This window comes from Pinus tabuliformis, chromosome X (genome assembly GCF_031772625.1).
Source record: "Pinus tabuliformis cultivar Carrire ecotype Pingquan chromosome X, CPIR1, whole genome shotgun sequence".
NCBI classification, from domain to species: Eukaryota; Viridiplantae; Streptophyta; class Pinopsida; order Pinales; family Pinaceae; genus Pinus; species Pinus tabuliformis.
This window is the reverse complement of record NC_142308.1, coordinates 1,399,925,821-1,399,949,416: the sequence shown is the minus strand read 5'-3', so window position 1 is coordinate 1,399,949,416 and position 23,596 is coordinate 1,399,925,821. Positions and strand designations below refer to the sequence as shown.

General features: G+C 39.4%; 1 protein-coding gene across 3 annotated transcripts in view; it reads left to right on the top strand.

Moving 5' to 3' along the window:
• The window catches only part of LOC149145260 (adenylate kinase 5, chloroplastic-like), a 399,806-nt gene that overhangs the window by 266,798 nt on the left and 109,412 nt on the right, over positions 1-23,596 (top strand). For 2 of the 3 annotated variants that reach the window (XM_089447347.1, XM_089447346.1), the window contains 2 exons: positions 22,839-22,868; positions 23,063-23,172. In XM_089447347.1, the coding sequence (XP_089303473.1) occupies positions 22,839-22,868; positions 23,063-23,172 (140 nt within the window). Of the gene's footprint in view, positions 1-9,089; positions 9,138-22,838; positions 22,869-23,062; positions 23,173-23,596 lie in introns of those variants that run through there. The other variant, XM_089447348.1, reaches the window with a different exon arrangement.

Below are 23,596 nucleotides of genomic sequence, written 5' to 3'. Positions count from 1 at the left end.
TTTAATAAATCTTTGGTTTTAGATTTGGATTAGGATTTAAGTTATTTTGTTTAGTTTTTCACACTGTTGATAATATCGGCGATATATCGGCGATATTCGGAAATATTGCGATATTTTCGGCAAAACGATATATCGCCGAGAAAATATCGCGATATTTTGAAAATATCGGCAAATATCGGAAAATATCGGCAAAATATCGCGATATTTTGAAAATATCGGCAAAATATCGGCTATATTTAAAAATTTGAAAAATTTATTTTTTATGCTTGCCGATATTTGCCGATATTTTGCCGATATTTTCGCCGATATTGCCGATAAGATATTTTCTGGACCCTCGCCGATATTTTCCCGATACCGATATTATCAACACTGGTTTTTCATTTAAAAATATAACAATAAAAAATTCATAAAAAAACTTTAAAATTATAAAAAGCATAAAAGGTTTTTTTTATTTTAGTTTAGATTTTAATATTATTTAGTTTTTTAATTTAAAGTTTCATTTAGTCTTTAATTTTGTTTTATTTGAAAAAATATAAAAATATTTTTGGAAATTATTTGCCAGTTTCAGTCTTGGCTCAAGAATTTGGTATGTTTTATCTTTTCTGCTGAGGCTAAAATTTTGATGTAGGAATTAATGTTTATCATTTTTTTAAACATGCTTGAATGATCATTTTGAAGATTAGCTATATGAATGTGATATATGGTTAGCATTTGAAATTACGTGGTTGTTTAAAGCACTTTATCTTTCGAAATTTTAATTGCTGGCGTATCATTAAGCCATTAAGCATTTTCTCGCATTTGATAAAAGTTAATCTTTGTTTGAGTTGATTGATGGTAAACGATTGTTAATGAGTTCATATTTCTGCAGCATTCGATAAATAATCGTTTAATCATTTATTTTGTAAGGCACTGGTCTATTAGATTAATAAAATCAATTTAGTGCTTGTTTCCTCGTGTCTCCCAACCCAACTGTTTCACAGTTGGTCATCCATTTTCCCATAGGGTCTACCCCCCTTAGCCGCGGGAGACAGGCTTAAACGGAGAGATCGGGGATCAGAGTGACAACCCCCGGTCTGAGCGTTGTCGTGACAATCTGTGCGACAACAAGCCCCATTGCAGAGATCCTTTCCTTTAGAATCTGCTGCAAATTGAATGGGCAAAAATGGGCTTAGGTTGCAAAAATTATCGCTCAAAGAAGATGCCCTTTGTTCTTTAGAAAAAGAGGCAAAATCCTTTAAAAATGGCCTAAAAGTCTTTATGAAGAAAATCGCATCGGAGGAAGGCAAAAGAGCGGATTTAAGTGAAAAGGGGAAGCACCCCCGATTGCCGATCCTCGACAAATCGGGTCGGAGGAAGGCACATGCACATATAACATAAAGGCGACACTGGGTCGCTGATATTACGGTTGCCGATATTGCGGTCGCCGATATCGGTGGATCGCAATTGGCAATGCCATGAGGCAAAGGCAGGACACCGAGCCGAACGATATCATGATCGCTGCTATCGACGTCGGCGGATCGCGTCGGCATAGGCCATGCCATATGGACAAACCCCGAGGCTCATGCGATATGTGATTGTGACAAGTCGCATTGCAAAATCACATCAGAGCAACACCACAGAGCGAGGGGGCGATACATACACGACTTGCGATATACATTCGGACCTGATGGGGTTATGAATGATATTTGATCTAATTTGAGATCCGTCAAAGGGCAGTTTCAAATACGAAGGGAAGCACCAATGCGATGAAAACTGGACCCGAAAGGGTTTGTGAATGAAAATATATATTGTTTCAAGTCTGATATGGGCTGTTTTATGGGATTTTGCAACGCTTTAATGTATTTTCGAAATACAAAGGAAATCACGAAACAAGCAGGATTTCAGGCAGGCTGTGGGCAATAAATGGTTTTGGTCGGGCTCCACCTGAGCCCATACATTGGCTACCACGTGTCCAGGCCTTGGAGAGATAAAACCACCCTTATCGGGTGGTTAACTCCCGTATGCATTGGCCGCCTGAAATGAACCACAGCCGTTGGATCTAGATCTTCTAGATCAACGGTGCAGATGCGATAAGCGGCATAAAGGCAGACCCGATATAAAATAAGGCGGAATCCATAATATTTGAAGTCCAATAAACATTGATTCTGCGGATTTTTCCCGTGTTTGAATGTATTTCTCTATGTAAATAGAGAACAACCATTTCGGGAATTTCAAAGGCCCGATGATCCATTCCGTTACGGAACAGGTGGCCACCATTCCTGAAGGCATTTAACAAATGATTGCTAATGCTCAGAGAGGGGATTTGAGCGGATCGAGGTCGGAAGACAGAGAGCCAAGAGGAAAAACAAACCGACAACGTCAATTGGCTTAAAAAGCCATGAATGTCAGAGACAGAAAAAAAGTTGTTAGAGTTGTTGTTAAAACCGAGCATAAGCAGAAAGCGAAGCCAAAGCAGGAAGCTGAGGCGTAAGAGAGCAGCGCAAAAAGGCAGAAGCAAAACAAACAATGCAAAAAGCAAAAGCTGAAGCGCGCGCAACCAAGGGAGTCACTTGGAGTTCAAGTGGAAAGCCAGAGGGCTGTAAACTAACAGAGAGCCGAAGAAGCCAGAGCCAAGAGCCGGAGCGAGAGCCGAGAGCCAGAAAGCTAAGAGCTTCAAGAGCCCGGGGATAAAATGGTGTCTGAACTCGCTGTTTTTGTAAAAAACAGCAGTAGTTGAGCCAAGAGCTTGTAAAAAGGACTTATACCATAATCCCAGAGAGCCTTGCTGAGTTGACTAGAGGTCATAGAGACGTAGCCCAAGAGTTTTGGGTGAACTCCTAATTAAATTGTTGTTCTGTGTCTCTTGTTTATTGCTACATTAGTTATTATTGTATGTATTTACATATCAGCATACACAATAGATTTTAAAACACATAAACAACGAACAATAAATATAAGCATACACCTATAATTTTAGGCATATTATCATTTCCGCATTGGTTAATCAATAAGACTTGGGAATATTTAAAGTTTTGGAAGTGGGAGGGGTTCTTGTAACTTTGAGAAGAAGCCTAAGTGCCCCATTTTCAGATGAGGTGGTATGAGAGCTCGAAATTGATTAAACCCACCTTCAAAAAAGGTTATATCAGAATGCTTGATTGACAGAGCAAAGATTGCTTGTTTGAAAGGTGTTTAAACAGTCAGAGGTTGATTGTATACTTGCTTGCAGACTGATTATTGTTTGAGTTTGCAGAGGTGAAGGGAAAGCTATTGATAGCTTAGTCCAGGAAGGACAAGAAGGAAGAAGGGCTGAAGGCATTCTTCTATCCCAAAGGACCTCAAGGCAATCCTTGAAGCACAAGAGGTTGCTGTGAAAGGTTGCTGAATAAAGCACTTTATTAATCTTGTTTGAAGTTCTTTTGTTCATTGGTATAATGACAACTTCTACAAGTGAATCCTCAAATTCCTCCTCCATCACAAGACTCTATGATGGATACTTGAAGAAAGACTTGTTTATCATGATGGACAAGGTGAGAGAAATGTATGAGGATGGAAGGAAGAGCAGCATACTTAGAGAGCAGTTGAATTCCATAAAGGAAGAGAAGCAATTGCTTTCCGATAGACTGCAGGAAATGGAGAGGCAACTTCATATTGCAAATATGAACCTGAAAAGGATGCATGAGTTGGAGTCACAACTCTTTGTTGCCAAAGAAGCCTTGGTCAAGTATCAGCTTGAAGAAGAGGTAAGCCATTGCAGTTTGTTTTCAAATTCCTCTAAGAATGCTTATATTGGTTCTTTTGAAAAACATACCAAAGGCGTAGGTTCCAAGCTAATGTTCAAGATGGGCTATGAAAGAAAAGTCTTGGGTAGACATGCACAAGGTATTGTTGAGCCAATAATAATCGAGGAAAGGCCTAAGTATTTTGGTCTTGGCTATGGACAAGCTTATGGAGAAAGTTCCAAAGCTGCCATGAAGACCATTAAAACGGCTCCAAGAAGGAGTTGCATTGCAGGTCTTCAAGAGTGTGAAGGTTGTATTCAGGAGGAATGCAATAGCTTGAAACATCATTTGCAGGATGCAGGTGTTCAGAAGCATACACTTGAACCAGAGAGTTGTGGAAACTCTGACAGCCTTGAAGAGGTTGATGGAGTTCCAAAGGGAGCCACTTCTTCATTTGCTTCACCTCCTCATGAAGGCAATAAAGGTGAAAGAGAAAGGTATAAATCTGGTTCTAATCATCTTCCTTTTGATTTTGCAAAGCATGATAAATTTCCACATAAGCATTGGAAAAGAATTGCATGTTCCTTTTGTGGTTTGGATAACCATCATGTTCCTAGATGTTGGATGAGAATGGCCACATACAGGAAACTTTTGAAGGAAAAGAAGCAAAAAGCCAACGGTCCATTGGACAAGGCAAATCATGCTGTCAAGAGGATGCACATGTGTTGCACTTATTGCCATAAGCAAGGGCATCTTGCTGAAAGATGTTGGAATCTGAATCCAGCAATGCTTCCACAAACGCTGAAGAAAGTGGAAAGAGAAGATGGCAGAAATGGAAAGGAAGATTCATGACTGCTGTGTCTCAGGATGATTCACATGTTGATGCTAATGTGCAGACAAAGGTAGTACCTTTGAAAGGGATTGGTGAGAAATGGCTAGAGCTCTTATCCCAATTAAGGTTGCATGTTTATTGATGCATCTATTTGCATTTCTTTGTTAATGAGATGCAAGTTGTAGGTTCTTACCAAGAAGGTGAATGGAAAAGTTGAGTAGGAGATTCACTTTATTGCTGCAACATTATATTTCGTTTCAGCTTCGAAAGTACAGTGTACTTAAGTGAAAGTTGAAGGATGAAATGCATACATGAGCATGATATGCATGGACACAGGGTTGTTGATGTTTTCCTTGTTTTGAACATGTATGTGTAATTAACTTGTAGGGTTGATTGCTTTGACATGCATGTGATGCAATGTTGACTTGGGAGAAGTTAACTTGGTCTCCAAGATGGAGATAGTGATGAAATGTTTTCATCTTTTGGAAAGAGTCTTAATGGTCTTTTTCTACATGCTTGATTTGAAGGGTCATTTGTTTTAAAGGCATGTTTTGTAGGCTTGTGACCTAGTCCATCATTTGTATGCAGATGTAAGACATGGAGGTATTCACAAGATGTGAAATCTATTTCTTTTGATGAAGCAGGAGTTAGTCCATCCAGCTGTTGTCTGTATTCCTATTGTTGTTAACAGTTGTTGTTGACAGCGTGTCAAACAGGTACAAATGAAAGTTTTGTGGAGCAGATGTACTTCACATTTGTTTGAGCCACCTTGGATCAATGATCAAGGTAGAGAAGCTCAAACTACCTTCTGTAACCATTTCAGCAAGAGTTCTGTAGGAAGGCAAGGAGGAAGATAGTTCTTCCCGGGAAGACCAGCCCATCCAGAAGGGAAGTGGTCAGAGACTTTGGTTCAGGAGGCACTATGCAAGGCAAGTGTAGGGAGGCTGAAAGAAGAGGGTGAGTCACTCTCATTTACTGTTCAGATCAGTATATCAAACTTTTGGAGACCAAAAGTTCTTTTAGTGGGAAGGTGTGATCCAAAATAGATTTTGGATAGACTCCTAAGTCTAAGTGTTTCTCACTGAGGAAAATGAAAGTCCAAGGAAGTTCTTGGAAATAGCCCCATTGCAGAGATCCTTTCCTTCAGAATCTGTTGCAAATTGAATGGGAAAAAATGGACTTAGGATGCAGAAGTTATCGCTCAAAGAAGATGCCCTTTGTTCCTTAGAAAAAGAGGCAAAATCCTTTAAAAATGGCCTAAAAGGCTTTATGAAGAAAATTGCATTGGAGGAAGGCAAAAGAGCGGATTTAAGTGAAAAGGGGAAGCACCCCCAATTGCTGATCCCCGACAAATCAGGTTGGAGGAAGGCACATGCACATATAACATAAAGGCGGGACCGGTCCGCCGATATTACGATCGTTGATATCGGTGGATCGAAATCAGCGATGCCACGAGGCAAAGGCGGGACCTCGGGCCGAGCGATATCGCGATTGCCAATATCGGCGTCGGCGGATCGCGTCGGCATAGGCCATGCCATATGGACAGACCTCGGGGCTCATGCGATATGCGATTGCGACAAGTCGCATCGCAAAATCGCATCGGAGCAACACCATGGAGCGGGGGGCTGATACATACGCGACTTGCGATATATATCTGGACCCGACAGGGTTATGAACGATATTCGATGTAATTTGAGATCCTTAAACAACAGTTTCTATGTATTTTCGTGTATTTCGTTTATTAAACGAAATACGAAGGGAAGCACCGATGCGATGAAAATTGGACCTGAAAGGGTTTGTGAATGAAAATATATATTGTTTCAAGTCCGATATGGGCTGTTTTACGGGATTTTGCAATGCTTTAATGTATTTTCAAAATACAAAGGATATCGCGAAATAGGCAGGATTTCGGGTGGGCCGTGGGCGGTAAATGGTTTTGGCCGGGCTCCGCCTGAGCCCATACATTGGTTGCCATGTGTCCAGTCCCTGGAGAGAGAAAACCACCCTTATCGGGCGGTTAACTCCCGTACGCATGAGCCACCTAAAATGAACCACAACCGTTGGATCTAGATCTTCTAGATCAACGGTGCAGATGCGATAAGCGACATAAAGGCGGACCTGATGGAAAATAAGGCAGAATCCATAATATTTGAATTTCGATAAACATTGATTCTGCGGATTTTTCTCTGTGTAAATAGAGAATGACCATTTCGGGAATTTCAAAGGCCCGATGATCCATTCCGTTATGGAACAGGTGGCCACCATCCCTGAAGGCGTTTAACAAATGATTGCTAACACTCAGAGAGGGGATTTGAGCGGACCGAGGTCAGAAGACAGAGAGCTGAGAGGAAAAACAAACCGACAACGCCAGTTGGCTTAAAAAGCCATGAATGTCAGAGACAGAAAAAAGTTGTTGGAGTTGTTGCTGAAACCGAGCATAAGCAGAAAGCGAACCGAAAGCAGGAAGTTGAGGCATAAGAGAGCAGTGCAAAAAGGCAACAACAAAACAAGCAGTGCAGAAAGCAAAAGCTGAAGCGCACACAGCCAAGGGAGTCACTTGGAGTTCAAGTGGAAAGCCAGAGGGCTGTAAACTGCCAGAGAGCCGAAGAAGCCAGAGCCAAGAGCCGGAGCGCCGAGAGTTAGAAAGCCGAGAGCTTCAAGAGCCAGGGGATAAAATGGTGTCTGAACCCATTGTTTCTGTAAAAAACAGTAGGAGTTGAGCCAAGAGTTTGTAAAAAGGACTTATACCATAATCCCAGAGAGCCTAGCTGAGTTGACTAGAGCTCACGAAGACGTCGTCCAAGAGTTTTGGGTGAACTCCTAATTAAATTGTTGTTCTGTGTCTCTTGTTTATTGCTGCATTAGTTATTATTGTATGTATTTACATATCAACATACACAACAGATTTTAAAGCACATAAACAACCAACAATAAATATAAGCATACACATATAGTTTCAAGCATATTATCATTTCCGCATTGGTTAATCAATAAGACTTGGGAATATTTAAAGCTTTAGAAGTGGGAGAGGTTCTTGTAACTTAGAGAAGAAGCCTAAGTGCCCCATTTTTAGATCAATTAACATACTATATCACTCATAAAATTTCTTGGGATTTGATTAGGTCTAGGGGTCATTTTTAAAAAAAATTAAATTTCCTGTAGGGCGGAAATTTGAATAAAATCTGGATGTGAAATGTAATAAGTGATGTCTAGAGAAGTTCTATACTATGGGGTATGTGTGCTCAAAATTACACTTCTCACTCTCAACCTTCTACTATGACATGCTTTGAGGGCTAAAACATAAGTTCTAGACCCTCAAAACCCACTTTTTCTAAGTTTGGTGGAAAATGTGGGAATAAATTAGCCCAGAAATTAAATATATGGAGGAAAATAAATATCCACACGCTCAAATGATGTAGAAATGAGATGGAAATTCATCTAAAGGTTAAATTTGAATTAAAAAGTGATGTGGGCTCCACATAAGCCACGACCAAGCAAATCAAAATTGTGTGACGACAATGAGTTCCAGTGACAAGATCCACGATTTGAGGAAGTTAACTCAAGCTTCAAGGAGATACCATGAGCTGAATTGAGATTGGATTAGAGTTCGCTTGAACAAGGTGGAGAGTGGTCACCTACAACTCCACTACACTCTCCCACATGTCCTCTCATCTAATTTGAACTCCCTCATGAAGGATTGCGTGGGCCTCTAAGGAAGAAATCAAATTGCCACTTGGGAAATTCGAATTTACATGAAGGAGCATTGGGATGGTCACCCATTTGTCTTGGGATTATCACCCTTTTCCTTGGGATTAGCTCCCAAACTTCTATATAATAGAACCATCATCCCTCATTATGTAAACCATTGTTACGAGCGATTGTGCTTGGGAAAGCTCTGCTCTTATGTACACTTGTTTTCAATTGCAGTAAAAGACTTTGGGATTTATTCATGAGTTGTTGTTCCATTGAAGTATGATGATTGAATCACTATTGGTATAATTTTCTTTGCTTATGCTTTGATCTATTTTATTTCCATATGTTTTTGTAGATTTGTTAATACAAAGTTGCTTTGCATTGGCAATTGATTTAAGAATATGCTCTAGGTGTAGAAATCTCTAGCTATTTGCCAATAAATTTCTAGATTTTTTTATCATTCCTTATTTGCTAGATCTATAAGGGACTAATGTTTGATTGAAGTTTGTAGAAGAAAATCTTGTTGGATCAAATATCAAGCGTAAAGGGAAGTCTTTGGAGAGACCAACTCAATCTTGACACATTCTCCAAGGAGCCCTCATTTGTTTCTTGAATTCCATAGTTCATTTTAAGAAGTGATTTTGTTTGCAAGGGTTCTTTTGGACACAACTTGTATACAACCAAATACTTTTAAAATTAAATCTCTTTAAAATAGTGCTTCATTGATTTATTTAGCTATTTGAGAAAAAATTTTGAACTAAGCAAATGATGGGGTTCAATCCCATCACTTGATTTGGTTTTGTATATTATTTTGTATCATACTTACATGCTATTTTCACACTAATTTTGTCTTAGTTTTGCAGCCCATCGTTGGAGTTGGGACACTAGTCCCCTGAGGAAAAATGGTTGAACTCTAACTAATTTTCTTGTAGGACCTCTCAATCATTCAAGCTTCATTTCAAGGAGGCCGTAGACACTAGGAGCTACAAAGAAGGCTAGGCCATGGGCCTTTGGGAGATTATAATTGTCAGATTTAGGAGGGTCTTCATTGGCCTTTGAGGTTGATATTGTTGGAGGGATATTATAGCTATTTCTAGCTCCAAATCTTGTAAAAATTCCCTTCATATTTTGGGCATCCCTCTAAGAGGCTTTAACTACATTTTAATATCATAATAAAATGTCTCTTTTTCTGGTGGGAACTTGGGTTTTGCCCAAGGAATCCTTTCTCCTCTTTTAGGAGGATTTTGTGTGTGGGTGGATTAATTTTGCATATTTTCTAACTTTCCTTTTTAGCTCATTTTTGCATGCTTTAAAATTACACAACCTCACTATCACATTTCGATTTCTAAGTTAAATTTTGCTATAAGTTTCATTTTATGCTTTGCATTTCATTCTTGCTTTGAAGTACAAGTTGATATTTTGCTTTAGAGCAATTCATTTCTTATATGCAAGTATTTGGAGTTCTATGGCAAGTTTAATTTAGTTGCTTAACAATTCTCTTTTCTTTTAGGATACAATTGGTTCACTATAGGCTCATTTGTTATCTTGCTCACTGATTTTTCAAGCATACTTTACATACAGATATTGTATTCTTGGCTCCATATCGTTTAAATTTTGCTGAAGTTTATTGGCATATCATTTACTAAAGCATTTACTTGAAGCAATTCAAAATTTCATTTTAATCTTATGTTTATGTGTCTTGCACAATTTTGCAGTTATATCATTGTCAGCATTTCCATTCACTTGAGGCAATTCCTCTTTTGCAAAGAAAACTTACTTGCGTCACTTGAATTCACTTACAAGCTAACTTCTTTTTTCCAATTGAAGTTACATTTCAAATTTACTTTGAGCATTATCTCATTCCCATTATTTTGAAGCACTGAAAATATCTTTTTGGGAAAACTTATTTGCATTTGATTTAGGCATTTTAGTATAGTTTGCATTGTAACTCAATTAACCTCCAAGCATAAGCTTGGTTGATAGACATCATAGGGAAAATACTTTCTTGGAAAATTGTTCCAATTGTACGAAGTAAAGTAAAGAGTATGTGACCCTGCAGTTATGGAGGTGGCTTGTCCCCTTGTAGGAACAAAGGCACACATTGGCTTGTAACACTGAGGGGAAGAGTATTGTTATTGACACCATCATGTTCTCAACCCCTATTTCTTACATTCACCCCACTTTTTACCCTTTGGCAAGAGTTCAAGAGGAAAATCGCTCATTTAGAGTAGGCATTTAGCTTAAAATTAACCAAGTTAAATGCATCTAACCTTAGTTAAGTGCATTTCATTTTAGTTCACTTTACTTTTTCAAGATATTTTACTTGCAATTTATTTATATGCTTGTCACGATGAAATTTTCTTGAATTGATTATTTTGTAATATCTCATTTGGGAAAGTACCATATCTTTCATTTTGCAAGTAAAGTTTTAGCCTATTTCATTTTGCAAGTTATTTTATATTGCTTCTTTACATGCTTTTAGAATTATGAATGGTTATACTTTGAAAGCATTTCTTTGAGAGCAATTTTAAATCTTGCAAGTGATATCATCTTTTTCTAACATCTATTTGATTAACATGGTTACTTGTGTTTTACTTTGAAACATCTCATTTTTAAAGCAATTGTTATTTACTTTGAAGCAATATTCAAGGCGCAAGTTTTATACGCTCATCTTTTGCTTATGTGTTGATGGTTATTGAAGTATATTTCATTTCATATTGCTCATAATCTCAAAGTAATCCAATTGACCTTAACATCTCCTGGAAACCTCATGTCATTTTTAACTTAGCTTTTCATTAGGGACTGCACCCCTTATCTTAGCTAGGAGAGAGCTTAAATAGAGAGAGTTTGGAATAGGTGACAACCCCATCTCTTAGTTTTGCTACCAACCACACCTTGTGCGTGTTGATTTTTGGTAGCATCAGATGTTCTCTAGCCATATGAAAATTGGTGGAGAGGTTAAAGCACATGAGATCTCCAAGACCCAGAAATTGTTTGGAGAAATTCCACCCGGATGAAGAGATATTAAAATAATTAATATTTCTAATAGGTTCCTAAGTCTAAACTTCGGAAACTAAAAATATTAATGTGTATTAATATAAAATGGGTGAAAAAATTTTAAATAACAAGGATCAAGTCAGATCTAATGTTAGCCGTTGATTAGGGACTTAATCTCGGCCGTTGAATCATCAACAGGAAAAGTATAAGAGGAGGCTTGAGGTTCAGCTGGAGACACACCAAGAGAGATCAAGAATTTGATTTTCTGGGGCTGGGTTTGCTCAGGAAATCGAGTTAGAGATCAATTGCAGTGAGGGGCAGTTCAACAAGGGATTTTGATCCAAGGTTGAAAAATACATAGCAGAGAGGCAACAAAGTTCCGGAAGAGGCAGCGCAGAGCATAGGAGGGCTGACACAGAGGCTAAGGAAGCCAATGCAAAGGACGCAGAAGCCGCAGAGGCAGACGTAGAAAGCCATAGAGGCTGACGTAGACAACGCAGAGGGTTGTAGAGGCTGGCATTGGGCTGAAGAGGCTGCGCTGAGGAGGCTCTGTGGGGCAGACTGAGAGAAGATCTACCGGGAGAGGGTGACACAGTTCTAGAGACACAGAGGCTAAGGAGGCCAATGCAAAGGACGTAGAAGCCGCAGAGGCAGATGCAAAAAGCCGTAGAGGTTGATGTAGACAATGCAGAGGGCTGTAGAGGTTGGCACTGGGCTGAAGAGGCTGCGCTGAGGAGGTTCTATGGGGCAGAATGAGAGAAGATCTGCGGGGAGAGGGCGACCCAGTTCTAGAGGAGTGCTTGGAGCAGCGTTCGCTATCCAGCACAAGGAACAGTCAGATTCACTGTGGGGTTGATCATCCGGTTGTTGTTTTTCCAGAATATCTTTCTCCAAATAGAGGTACTATTGCCGAGGATATTCTCTGAAGGGTGAGCCATTTCTGGCACGCTAGTTGTTTTTCCAAGGATGATTGTCCAAAGATACCTGTGTCTCTTGTGTTGTCTTAGTTTATTTTAGTTATTGATCTGTATATTTGTGAAGGCTGCAATTGTGTTTACTTCAATGTTTATGTTATTGAATAACTTGTTAATATAAGGAACAAGTATGAGATAGTAAATCAGATATTGCAGTAAGGCTTTCTAATGTGTTAGATTCATAAATTTTCATAGTGCGGTTAATGGATTTTCTCACTAACTTAGTTGTTCGTGTAAGGCAGCAACAACAGAGGGTTCAAACCAGGGTTGCAGGAGAGTGACTCCCCCCTTCGAATTTCTCCCTGAGCGCGCTCTGAGCGGGAGCAACTCGAGAGCGCGATCCTGAAATTCGTTCCCATTGCGCTCCCACAAAAAAAAAATTGGTACTTGGTTTTTTTCAGAAATTTGTTTTCACAAAGACGTTCTAAACGCAATTATTTTTCAATGAAACGAGATTTTTTTATTATGGTGTGAAAATTTGGATACCCAAATTTCTACTGCAGCAAGTGATTATGTTTCTCCTATTTGTTAATTACTGAACCAAATTATTTACTGTTTCCTATAGTAAACACTGAAATGAATACACTGCAACCTACACCATTTAAATTTTAAATTATACGCAGAAACAAGAAATAGAATAAGAAAGAAATACACAACACAACTACATAGTTATTTTTGGACAAATGTCCCCAGAAAAAACCAATGCGGTAAAAACAGTGCAACAACTATGTGGGTTTTATTATTATGCAGTAGTGATATTTGAATACAATCTCTGGATGCCTTCTCGATAATCCAGTTACAGATAATATCACCGACAAAGAGATAAGTGAGGTTACCTCACACTATCACTGGAAATCTTGGCTGATCCAACCATTGAATGGACATCCCCTGGCTGCCTCTGCGTAGTCTCTACGTAATCACTGCATAGGCCCTGCATCACAGCTATTGGGGTCTGCGTCACTGTTCTCGGCTAATCGATTTGCCTCCAAGATTTCGACTGCTACCCTCCCGATGTCACACCCCAGCTTCCAGCTACAGAAATTAATCTCTCCAGAAAATTTATGGATTCCCTCTGGGGTTCTGCACTGCCTCTGCTTGGCTCTCCGTTGCCTCTGTTGGATCTCTCTCTCTTCTCTGCTGAGTATTCTTTGAATGGGAAAGATTTCTCTTTGGATACTTGTTGATTTTGGGTAGCATCAGATGTGCTCTAGCCTTGAAATTTGGTGGAAAGGCTAAGGCACATGAGATCTCCAAGACCTAGAAATAGTTTGGAGAAATTCCACTTGGATGAGGAGTTATTAATAACTAATATTTTTAATGGGTTCCTAAGTTTAAACTTTGGAAAACAAAAATATTAATGGGTATTAATAAAGATAAGGGTGAGAAGCTTCTAAGAGACGAGGATCAAATCTGTTTTAATCTTACCCTTTGATTAGAGAGTTAATCTCGATCGTTGATTCATCAACAGGAAAAGTATAAGAGAAGACTTGAGGATCATTTGGAGACACACCGGCAGATACCCAGTATCCCAAGGAAAATCTATTCTCAAAGAGAAGGAGATCGATTTCAAAGGGAGAGTTGCAGGGTGGAGGAAGAGGAGGGCATCAACAACAGTCAGTGACTGTGGGTGGAGGAGGTGACACAGGGGTATTGAGGGACAATGCAGAGGGAGACGCAGTCCAGGAGAGACGCAACACTCAAGCAGGCTGATGTAGAGGGACCCAAAACCATGCAGAGTGACGCAAAGGTGACGCTAAAGTGGGAGAAGGGTCTCCAGGGTGTCAGAAAGTTTCCAAGGGAAAGTATCAGGTGTTTTCTCCCAGTTTCTCTATAAAATAATTCCTTGTAAAGTGATTGTTGCTGAAGATTAATAAAACCCTCATCTGCTGCACCGGTGTTCCCACATTGGGTTTTTTCGGCGACAATTGTCCAAAAACAACTGTGTTGATATGATTGGTCCTTGTGCATGTATATTGCTGATATTTCTATGTAATTATGTGATAACTGCAGTTGAATTTATTTTAATGTTTGCTGAAGGGATTTCGTAAATAACTTGTGAAGAATAAGTAGGTGAAATAAACCAGTTGCTACAGTAGAATTTCAGGTTAGAAATTTTCAAAATACTATCCCTACCCCTCACTACAAAATATCACTATCGAAAATCTCTCCGGCAGTTGCTCTGTTTCAGAAAATCGAACTTTTGATCTCCCCTCTATGTGTTCTCCAAGTGCCCCTCAAGCCTCTTCTTATATCTTTTTGTTGGACAACCGACGACCCAAATTAACTTCTAATCAATGGCTTAGATCATTTTGGTTTGATCCTTGTCTTATTCTAGAAGTTTGACCCATAGTTAGATTAATACCCTTAAATTATTTTAATTTCCTAAGTTTAGACTTAGGGTCCCATTAAAAATAATTAATTATTTTAATAAAACTGTCTCCGGGTGGAATTTTCCGAAACAATTTCTGGGTATTGCAGAATGCACGTGTCTAGGCCTCCCTATTTTGAGAGTTAGAGCACATCCGATGCTACCAGAAATCAACACTCGCTCTTAGCGAGGAATGTGCTCTAGCGATGCAACCTACTGAAGCATCACTCTGTTCTGTAACATCTCCTTCTGTACTGCTGATGTATGACATCCTGTCCACCAACTATTGCGCAAATGTTGCATCTGTACTGTTGCTGACCCTTCCAGTGTCAACACTGCATCCGTACTGCAACTCCCTCTCAATTCTGCATCTGTGTTGCTGTTGGCACTTCCACTACTAATACTGCATCTGCACTGCAATCTTCTCCAACTGCTGTTGTTACTGCATCAGCAATGAAAAAGCATCCCAAATTACTGAACTGGTGTTCAATATGATGCATCTTGTTGCTGGAGTCTGACTGCTACTAGTCTCTACGCTATCCTCTAAAGAATCTGTGTTGCTGCTGACTTTGCTCTGTGCCAACTGCACTGTTGCCAACTCTAGCTTTGTATTTCTCAATCTCTGGCGCTTCTAGCCATTGCAATTATCACTACGACACTCCTCTGCATCAACTGAACCGCTCCATCCTCCTCCTACTGATCTGGGCTCTCGTAGCAAGGAATTGATCCGAGAGGTGGGCTCGTTAAGGATTCTGCCCAATTGCAGTCCTTTCAAACTACAGCTCTAGATCACCTCATCTCCCTCCTGGAGATGTTGGGGCTGTCATGACGAACTCTTCCTCCTTGATCTTTGTGGCTGTAACCTTCGGATCATGCTTCTCATCTTTATCCTTCTTCCTGAGAGGACACTGTGTTGCGTAGTGACCGAATTCACAACACCTGAAGCATTTGATCTTCGAAACGTCTTTCTGCTTCTTTTGCTGCTCCTGCTACCCCTTGGATGCGAGGGATGCATTCTCTTCCTCTTCCTTGGGCTTCGACCCACTGATGTTGCTTCCAATAAGTTGACACTCAACCAAGTCTCTCCTCAGCTCCTCTTTCTTAAAATTTGCCCACATTCCATCCCAGTATGGAAAAGCTGCCCTGCCCAGGATGCTCTGGACAAAAACTTGCCACTCCTCAGAAACTGAATTCAAGGTCAGTCTTACCATATCGGAACCTTGAGGTGTTGACCCCACAGGTGCCAGCGCATCTCGGGTCTCCTGAATCTTAGTGAGGAACAAATCAATGCGTTCTCCCTTCTGCATTTGCTTAAATCTCATCTTCTGCTCCAAGTACATCTTCTTCTGCTCGAAAGATCCCTGATATAGCATCGACAAAGCATCCCACATCTCTTTGGCAGTGTCTCTGCTAGCGATGTGACAAACTATATGATACTTCACTTCATTGAGGATCATTCTCTTGGTCTTTGCCATTTCTCCCTTGTACTTCTTGAGCGGATCTAGATCCACAAGCTCAGCTACCACGCTGTCGATGTAGATCTTGAGAAAATGTTCATCCAAAAGGCACGACATCCTTGTCTTCCAGATCACATAGTTGGATGCACCATCCAACCAATCCTGATCTCTCAATCCACTGGCTGCCATCTCTGCCAATCGAAAAAGTCGAATGACCTCCTCTCTCCTGTTGTTGCTCAGTAAATGAGAATTTCGAATTCCTGGCTAGGAATTCTCTGAGGAAGAAATTCCCTCAAGTGTTTCTTCCTCCCTCTGACGTCTTTCTTCCCTGCAACTGCATGCAAAAAATTGCGTCACACCAAAGACCCCTCTTTGTTGAAGTCACTGCTGCACTGCTCCCTTTACCGCTGACAGATTTTGATCTAGAAATCCTACCTCTCTTTCGACTCACTCAAAGAGACATTTACCACAAAAATCTAGCCCTTCTGGCCTTAACTGTGTAATCCCTCTAGGGATTCGAATTGTTGCCTCTGCAAGAATTTTGAACTCCCTTCCTCCTTCAACGATGGGCTCTTCTGACATTGTTCTCTTGTTTCATCTGCAGCTTCGATACCATGTGAAAATTTGGATGCCCAAATTTCTACTGTAGCAACTGATTACATTTCTCCTATTTGCTAATCACTGAACCAAATTATTTATTGTTTCCTATAGTAAACACTGAAACGAATACACTGCAACCTACACCATTTAAATTATAAGCGGAAACAAGAAATTGAACAAGATGGGAATACACAACACATATACATAGTTATTTTTGGACAAATGTCCTCGGGAAAAACCAATGCGAGGAAATCGGTGCAGCAACTCTGAGGGCTTCATTATTATGTAGTAGTAATTTCTGAATAAACTCTTTGGATGCCTTCCCCGCAATCTAGTTATAGAGAATATCACCGACAGAGAGATAAATGAGGTTACCTCACACTATCATTGGAAATCCTGGCTGATCCAGCCACTGAATGGACATCCCCTGGCTACCTTTGCATAGTGTCTACGCAATCATTGTGTAGGCCCTATGTCACTGGTCTTGGATGATCGATTTGCCTCTAAGATTTTGAATTTTTCCCTCCGAGTCTCACAACTCGACGTCCGGCTCCAGAAATCAATCTCTCTAGCAAATATATGGATTCCCTTTCAGCTTTTGCGTAGCCTCTGCATGGCCCTGCATGGCTCTCCATCAGCTTCTCTGGCTCTGTGCTGCCTCTGTTGAATCTCTCTCTCTCTTCTCTGTTGAGTATTCTCCGACCGAGAAAGATTTCCCTTCGGATACTATCCCTACTCCTCACTGCAAAAGATCACTATCGAAAGTCTATCCGCCAGCTGCTCTCCTTCAGAAAATCAAACTTTTGTTCTCCCCTCCATGTGTTCTCCAAGTTCCCCTCAAGCCTCTTCTTATATCTTTCTGTTGGACAACCAACAACCCAAATTAACTTCTAATCAATGGCTTAGGTCATTTTGGCTTGATCATCATCTTCTTTTAGAAGTTTCACCCAGAGTTAGATTAATACCCTTTAATTATTTTAATTTCCTAAGTTTACACTGAGGGTCCCATTAAAAACAATTAACTGTTTTAATAAAACTGTCTCCCAGTGGAATTTCCCAAAACGATTTCTGGGTATTGGAGAATCCATGTGTCTAAGCCTCCCTGCAAATTTTGAGACTTAGAGAACATCCAATGCTACCAGAATTCAACACTCCCTCTTAGCGAGTAATGTGCCTTGAGGAGAAAGTAGAATTTTTGAACTCACTCAAAATCTAGTAGACTTATCAGTTTTTCAGGAATTCCGAATTGGGGGGATTGGAATGTTTCCATTTGATTTTGTCATATACTAGGGTATGGGACTTGTATTTAATCAAGGGCACCAACCCCTGTATGTACCTTCATGTTAGTGACATTGGCTGTCGAACTCCTCAATCATGACCCTACTAAAATTGTACCCATCACTCAAACAAAATCTTGACTTGACATGCTAGATTTTTTCTATCTTATGTTAATTGCTTAGAGGGTGATATTAATGACAAAGATCCCAAGATAGGAAATGATTTTGATGATATGTATTCATTTGTTGTAGCATGATTTTTTTTGGATGCTAGAGGCCATCTAGAGCCTATTTGTTGATGTATTTTCAGTTCAGAGATGGATTACGCTCGATGCTATTTTGGTTATGTGCACCCTTACATGCTATAAAAATGAGAACTTGTAACTTGTGGACGTGGTTAATGAAGATTATAACTTCTAGATGATTGATGTTATATGGTGTAATCCATGTTTTTATGATTTTTATATCTAATTCATCATTCTACATGCCTTTGTTGACATATATGTATCAAACTATACAAAAATATATATTATATAAAAATTCACTCTTGATTTGCTCCCAAACCAGGAGCTTTTGAAAATGTCACTCCTCGCTCCTACTTCTGCTCCCACTTCCAAGTAACCTCGGTTCAAACCCCGTGGCGCGACCATTCATTTGTTTTGTATATAATAATGTGTCACTGCTTGTTATCTATTCGCCAACCATATTTGACCGTCGATAAATATATATAGGTATGCTGCCATTGTTAATTGTCAGACTGTTTTCGCTCGCTGTCACCGCCAGGTTTTTCCACCAAGTTGGCCAATTGGTGGCCAATTTGGGTGCCCATTGGGTGCCAAATGGCACCATTTGATTGGGCCACATGGCCCCATATCATTGAGCCACTTCAATCACTACCCTACCGTATAGTCCAATCCAAGGCCGACATGTGGCACTGCTCTGCTAACAAGGTTGCCATGTGGCTTCCTATGGGAGTGCCATGTGGCACCCTAGGGTACACCTGCAATTTTTTTGTTGACAAAAAATTTAGACAGGCATAACTTTCACATACGAAGTCATATTGAGGTGTCATTCTCCCATTACAATGATCTCTCCGAGCTCTACAATTTGTTGCTTTTTTTGCTGAGATATGAGGACTTCGAATTTTTGGCCTTTTCGGATCCTCCTGGATCACAAAAGTACCTGGAAAACCTCACGATCTCCCTCTGCAAGTGATATCATCCCTTTCCAACAATTTTCTTGGTTATATTGCAAATTGATTTCCTAGCAATTCATAGTTCCTAATTACAAGAATCCACCCTTTCTTGCAATTTTCCTTTCCTGTAATCTGCCTACAGGAATCCTCACTTCTTGTAATCACATGAATTTCCTGATTCGTACTTGCAACTAGAAATTTGATCGGCTATTCACACTGCCTCCAGAAATGCGCTCTGGCAATTTGTACCACTAAACTTGGCCTCTTTGTAGAAAATAACACTAGTAAAATTCCTCCAAGTAATTCTAGAAATCGATCTTAGTATTAAACCCTTGGCTTCCTCTTCCAAACCGCTACACTGATCTACTCTGATAAACCCCTACGCTTCAGATTTGCTTTGATACCATGTGGAAATTTTATTTGCAGTTAATCTAGTTATTATTCTCCTATCTTTAAACATATTATTTGTCCCAGCAAATTATTTACAACAAATTTCACCAATTAAAAAAATTGCGGAAACTCTGATAAGAAAACCAATCACAAAATGGACACAATATTTTTGGACAAAACATCCCTAGAAAAACGCGAAGGGAAAACCAATTCTTCAGATATGATGGTTTTATTATTAATCTTAAGCAAATTTTGCAATTGATAAATATTACAACTACTTGTCAAACCACGATAAAGATTTGGCAAAATATTTCTTCACCTCCGCAGGTCGATTTGACCACTAGAAGGCTTATGACCTCCCTTTGCAATCTGACACAACCTTTCCTTTAATTCACACCGCTATTCCTGCAATCCGCCTTTTCTGCTATTGAATTGCTTTGCTTCAATTCACTCTACAACTGGAAATCTCGATTTGCTAAACTGGCAACTCATACAACCTCCCTTAGCAATCTCATCCTCTCTGTATGCAAAATAACTCTAGGAGAATTCCTCCTCTAGATCTTGGAAACTGGAAGAATACTAATGAAAGAAAACTCCGGAAATATTCACCGCTTCAACTGATGTTGAAACCGCCATTGTTGTTAAACCCCATGCTATCACTGCGCGTTCTTCATTGTAATGAATTGATCTCCAAGACTAGCCATTGATTTCCTTTATAATCTTTCGTTGAGAAATCAACAGCTAAGATCTAGATCTGAAATGATCTAATCAATGGCTAAGATCACTTAGAAACTTTACTAGAAGTCTCTAGAGGAAAATCGACCATGTCTCAATTATTACTAATTAATTAATCTATTTCCCTAAGTTAAAACTTAGGAAAATTATTAAAAACTAATTAATTAATTTAACTAATATATTTACATTCAAAAGAATAACTTGGTCTTGGATAAATTTTTTTCTCTTTTGTTCCTAGTCTCACTAACACCACCTAAGGCTAAAACACCTGTCCGAGCTACATCAACCAAGACGAAAATTATCCCACAGTTGACCTCTTCATCAACTCAATTTCATAAAAATATGTAGCACTGGTGGGTGGGGTGGCACTCCACATGAGGGTGTATCTCAAGGTATCTATATGTCAATGACACACCAATTAACACAAAGTACTAGGGAGCTCATAACATAGACCAAAATGTGACAGAAATACATATTTTCAGGCTTATGATTGAAGGGAGACCTTGCTCTAGGTATATAACCTTTACAATAACATAGCACAACTTTACAAAGAGACAAAGTGAAGAATCCTAGAACTATATCCCATCTTTACCAATATACCCATCCCAAGACTCTTGCACACCCACCTCAGCCATAAATGATCATACCGAGATGGTTGGAACATGTAATATTCCTAATTAGCCATGGCTAATTGGAATATTCGATTTTGCTCAATTTTGCCTTCTATAGTTATTTATAAATAAAAAGGTGAGGAAAGGGGGACATAACTCACTTTTGAATAAAGAAACTCCCTAGTAGCACAACGTTGTAACTTAAAAGGGGAGCCAAGGGGGCCAAAGGACCACGTAGAGAAGGGGGCCCACGTAGACACTTGGAGGGACTGCGTAGATGGAGAAGGAGCACGTGGCAAGAGAGAGGCTACGTTGGAGGAGGTGGGCCTTAGGGTTTTGAGAGAGGCCAACGCTATAAAGGAGAGAGGAGCCTCCTCATTTTGATCATTGGATTATGTTGCATTTGAGCTAGTCACTTCGACTTAGAGCACGCTGGCTGTTTAGCCTGTCTGTAGTACTATTTAGTGCATTGAGTGTCTCTGTTCGAAGATCTCACCCTTAGCCCTGGGGGACTTCGAGTGCCTGCTCGGGCAAGGTAGTTTCATCAGTATTTTGCAGGGGGAACAATCTCTGGAGTTGAGGAGGAACTGAGCATTTTGATGACTGCACATTCTTGAGGGGGAGGACGCAGTCTCTTTTGGTAGGAGCTCCGGATTGGGTTTATGTGGAGGATTTGAGCTGGGAGATTGAGCAAGGGATCAACCCTTGCATATTGGAGGATTTTGGCAGAGTTTCGGATAGAGTTTTGGAGGATTCTCTTCAGGGGCAACGCAGAGCCTTGAGGGATTGCGTAGATCCCCAAGGGGGTGATTTTCGGGGGTCAGCCATTTTAGGAAAGCTTTCTAGGCTTTTCTTGGTTTATTGAGCAAAGGCTGATTCCAGAGTTTCAGCATTTTCTGAGGAGGGGAACAGCCCCAAATCTTCATTTGATTCCAGTAGTAGCAGCAGCACAATAGTTCTTCGGCAGTGTGGATGCAATTCAGAGAGAGGCCATTTCTTTACCATTCTGAGTGTATTTCTTCACTTGCCTTGTGCAAGTCGAGGTGCTATCTTTCTGATCACCTCTTGTACTCTTTCCATTACTCAGTATAATAAAATGGCTTAGCATTTCTCTCTGCATTTCTCGAGTATCTGCTTATATTCCATATATACATTATTGTATGTTGCACTACTTTTATTTCTCTGGTTGGAGTTTACTTGTGTTTAAGGGATATCTCTGATAAGGGATATTACAGAACAAGCCAAGGGAAAGATCAACATTGAAATGAAACCTAAAAAGAAATTCCATGACCAAACACAAGGGTTTAGAGAACCATCTAAAGTGAAGAGAAAAACACATTTATATCATTCTATAAGCATGATCTAGTAAAACAAATGATATTGTTGATAGTAGATACATCATCACAACATTAGCTCGTCATGCCAAATTGAGAACTCTCTAAACCCATGCATGTACCATTGATCATGGATCATCCAGTTCTAGTATTTGCTTGGAAGGGACATGCAACTGGAACAACTCTAATGCTTGGATAAGTACACCCCCGGATTACCCTCATGCAATCTAAGAGGTGAAGGCGGCAAAAGCTCTTTAGAGGGGTTGTGGGGGGGAATATGTTATGGACCTAACCCCATTCATTATTTTCGTCTTAGCTATAGTTAGTTTGGCCTAGAGCATAGGATACATTGTCCCCTTTATCTCCTGTTTATAATTCAACGAGATCCATTTGAATATTCATCTCATATTGTGCATTTGGATATCTTATAATTAGAGTCTTGTTATTTATTCATTCACTTGTTGTAGGCGTGGCATTATTGAAATTGGTGTTAATTGATGTTCATTGAGATATTTGGTTCAAAAAACTAGACATTACCATATGGAATACTGCCATCTTCTTTATAAGTTGCTTATGTGGTGGATAGACAGACAAGTAGGGCATGCTTTCTTCTTTGACCATGTTGTTCTTTGAGAATTAGTCTAACTCTGAAAATTCTTGATTTAATTTTTCAGGACATGCCAAGTTCAGGGGGAGTGATGCAAGTAAGTTAATTAGTTACAATTACTGTTGAAAACCATTAGCTATTATGCAGGAATTCAAACCAGAATTTCACTTTTTATCAAATTAATCCCAAATTATTTTCAATATTTGTGTAATCTATATTTTCTTCTTTTCATACATTTAGTGGCATTTAACTTTGAATATATTCCTTTTGAATATTCTTTTCAAACTGCAGACTATAGGAAGAGATAAGAGGATGGAATTCGCAGCATCTTTTTCAAATTGCTACTACTTCCGGTTGCTTTATAAAGCAGGCACCCAATATCCAATAGTGGGTGCTTTAAGGTAAATCACATTCTTATTTCATGAAGATCAGTGGTAAATAAAGGATTTTGTTCAAATAGGCAACAATAGTCTGAGAAATGTGTTTGAGTTGAGATAATAAGAGGTCTGTTCTGTAAAGATAATAGTGGAATCTTTTTTATTATAATAGGATTTGAACCACAAAAACTTGAACCTTTTGATGTTTATGGTACCTGACAGACATGTTATGATTATTGAAAAATATTGAAATTATCATAGTAATAACCAACATTCTTCTCAAATTTAACATTACAATGGATTAGAAATCATTTAAATAATAGTTTTAATAGTAATGATATTTATCACATCGAAAAGGAATTATCTTATGATTTTGGGGAAGTTGTGAACCAATCTATAACAAAGAGGGTTAAGCCAAAGATCAGTAGATACATTCCAGAGATACATT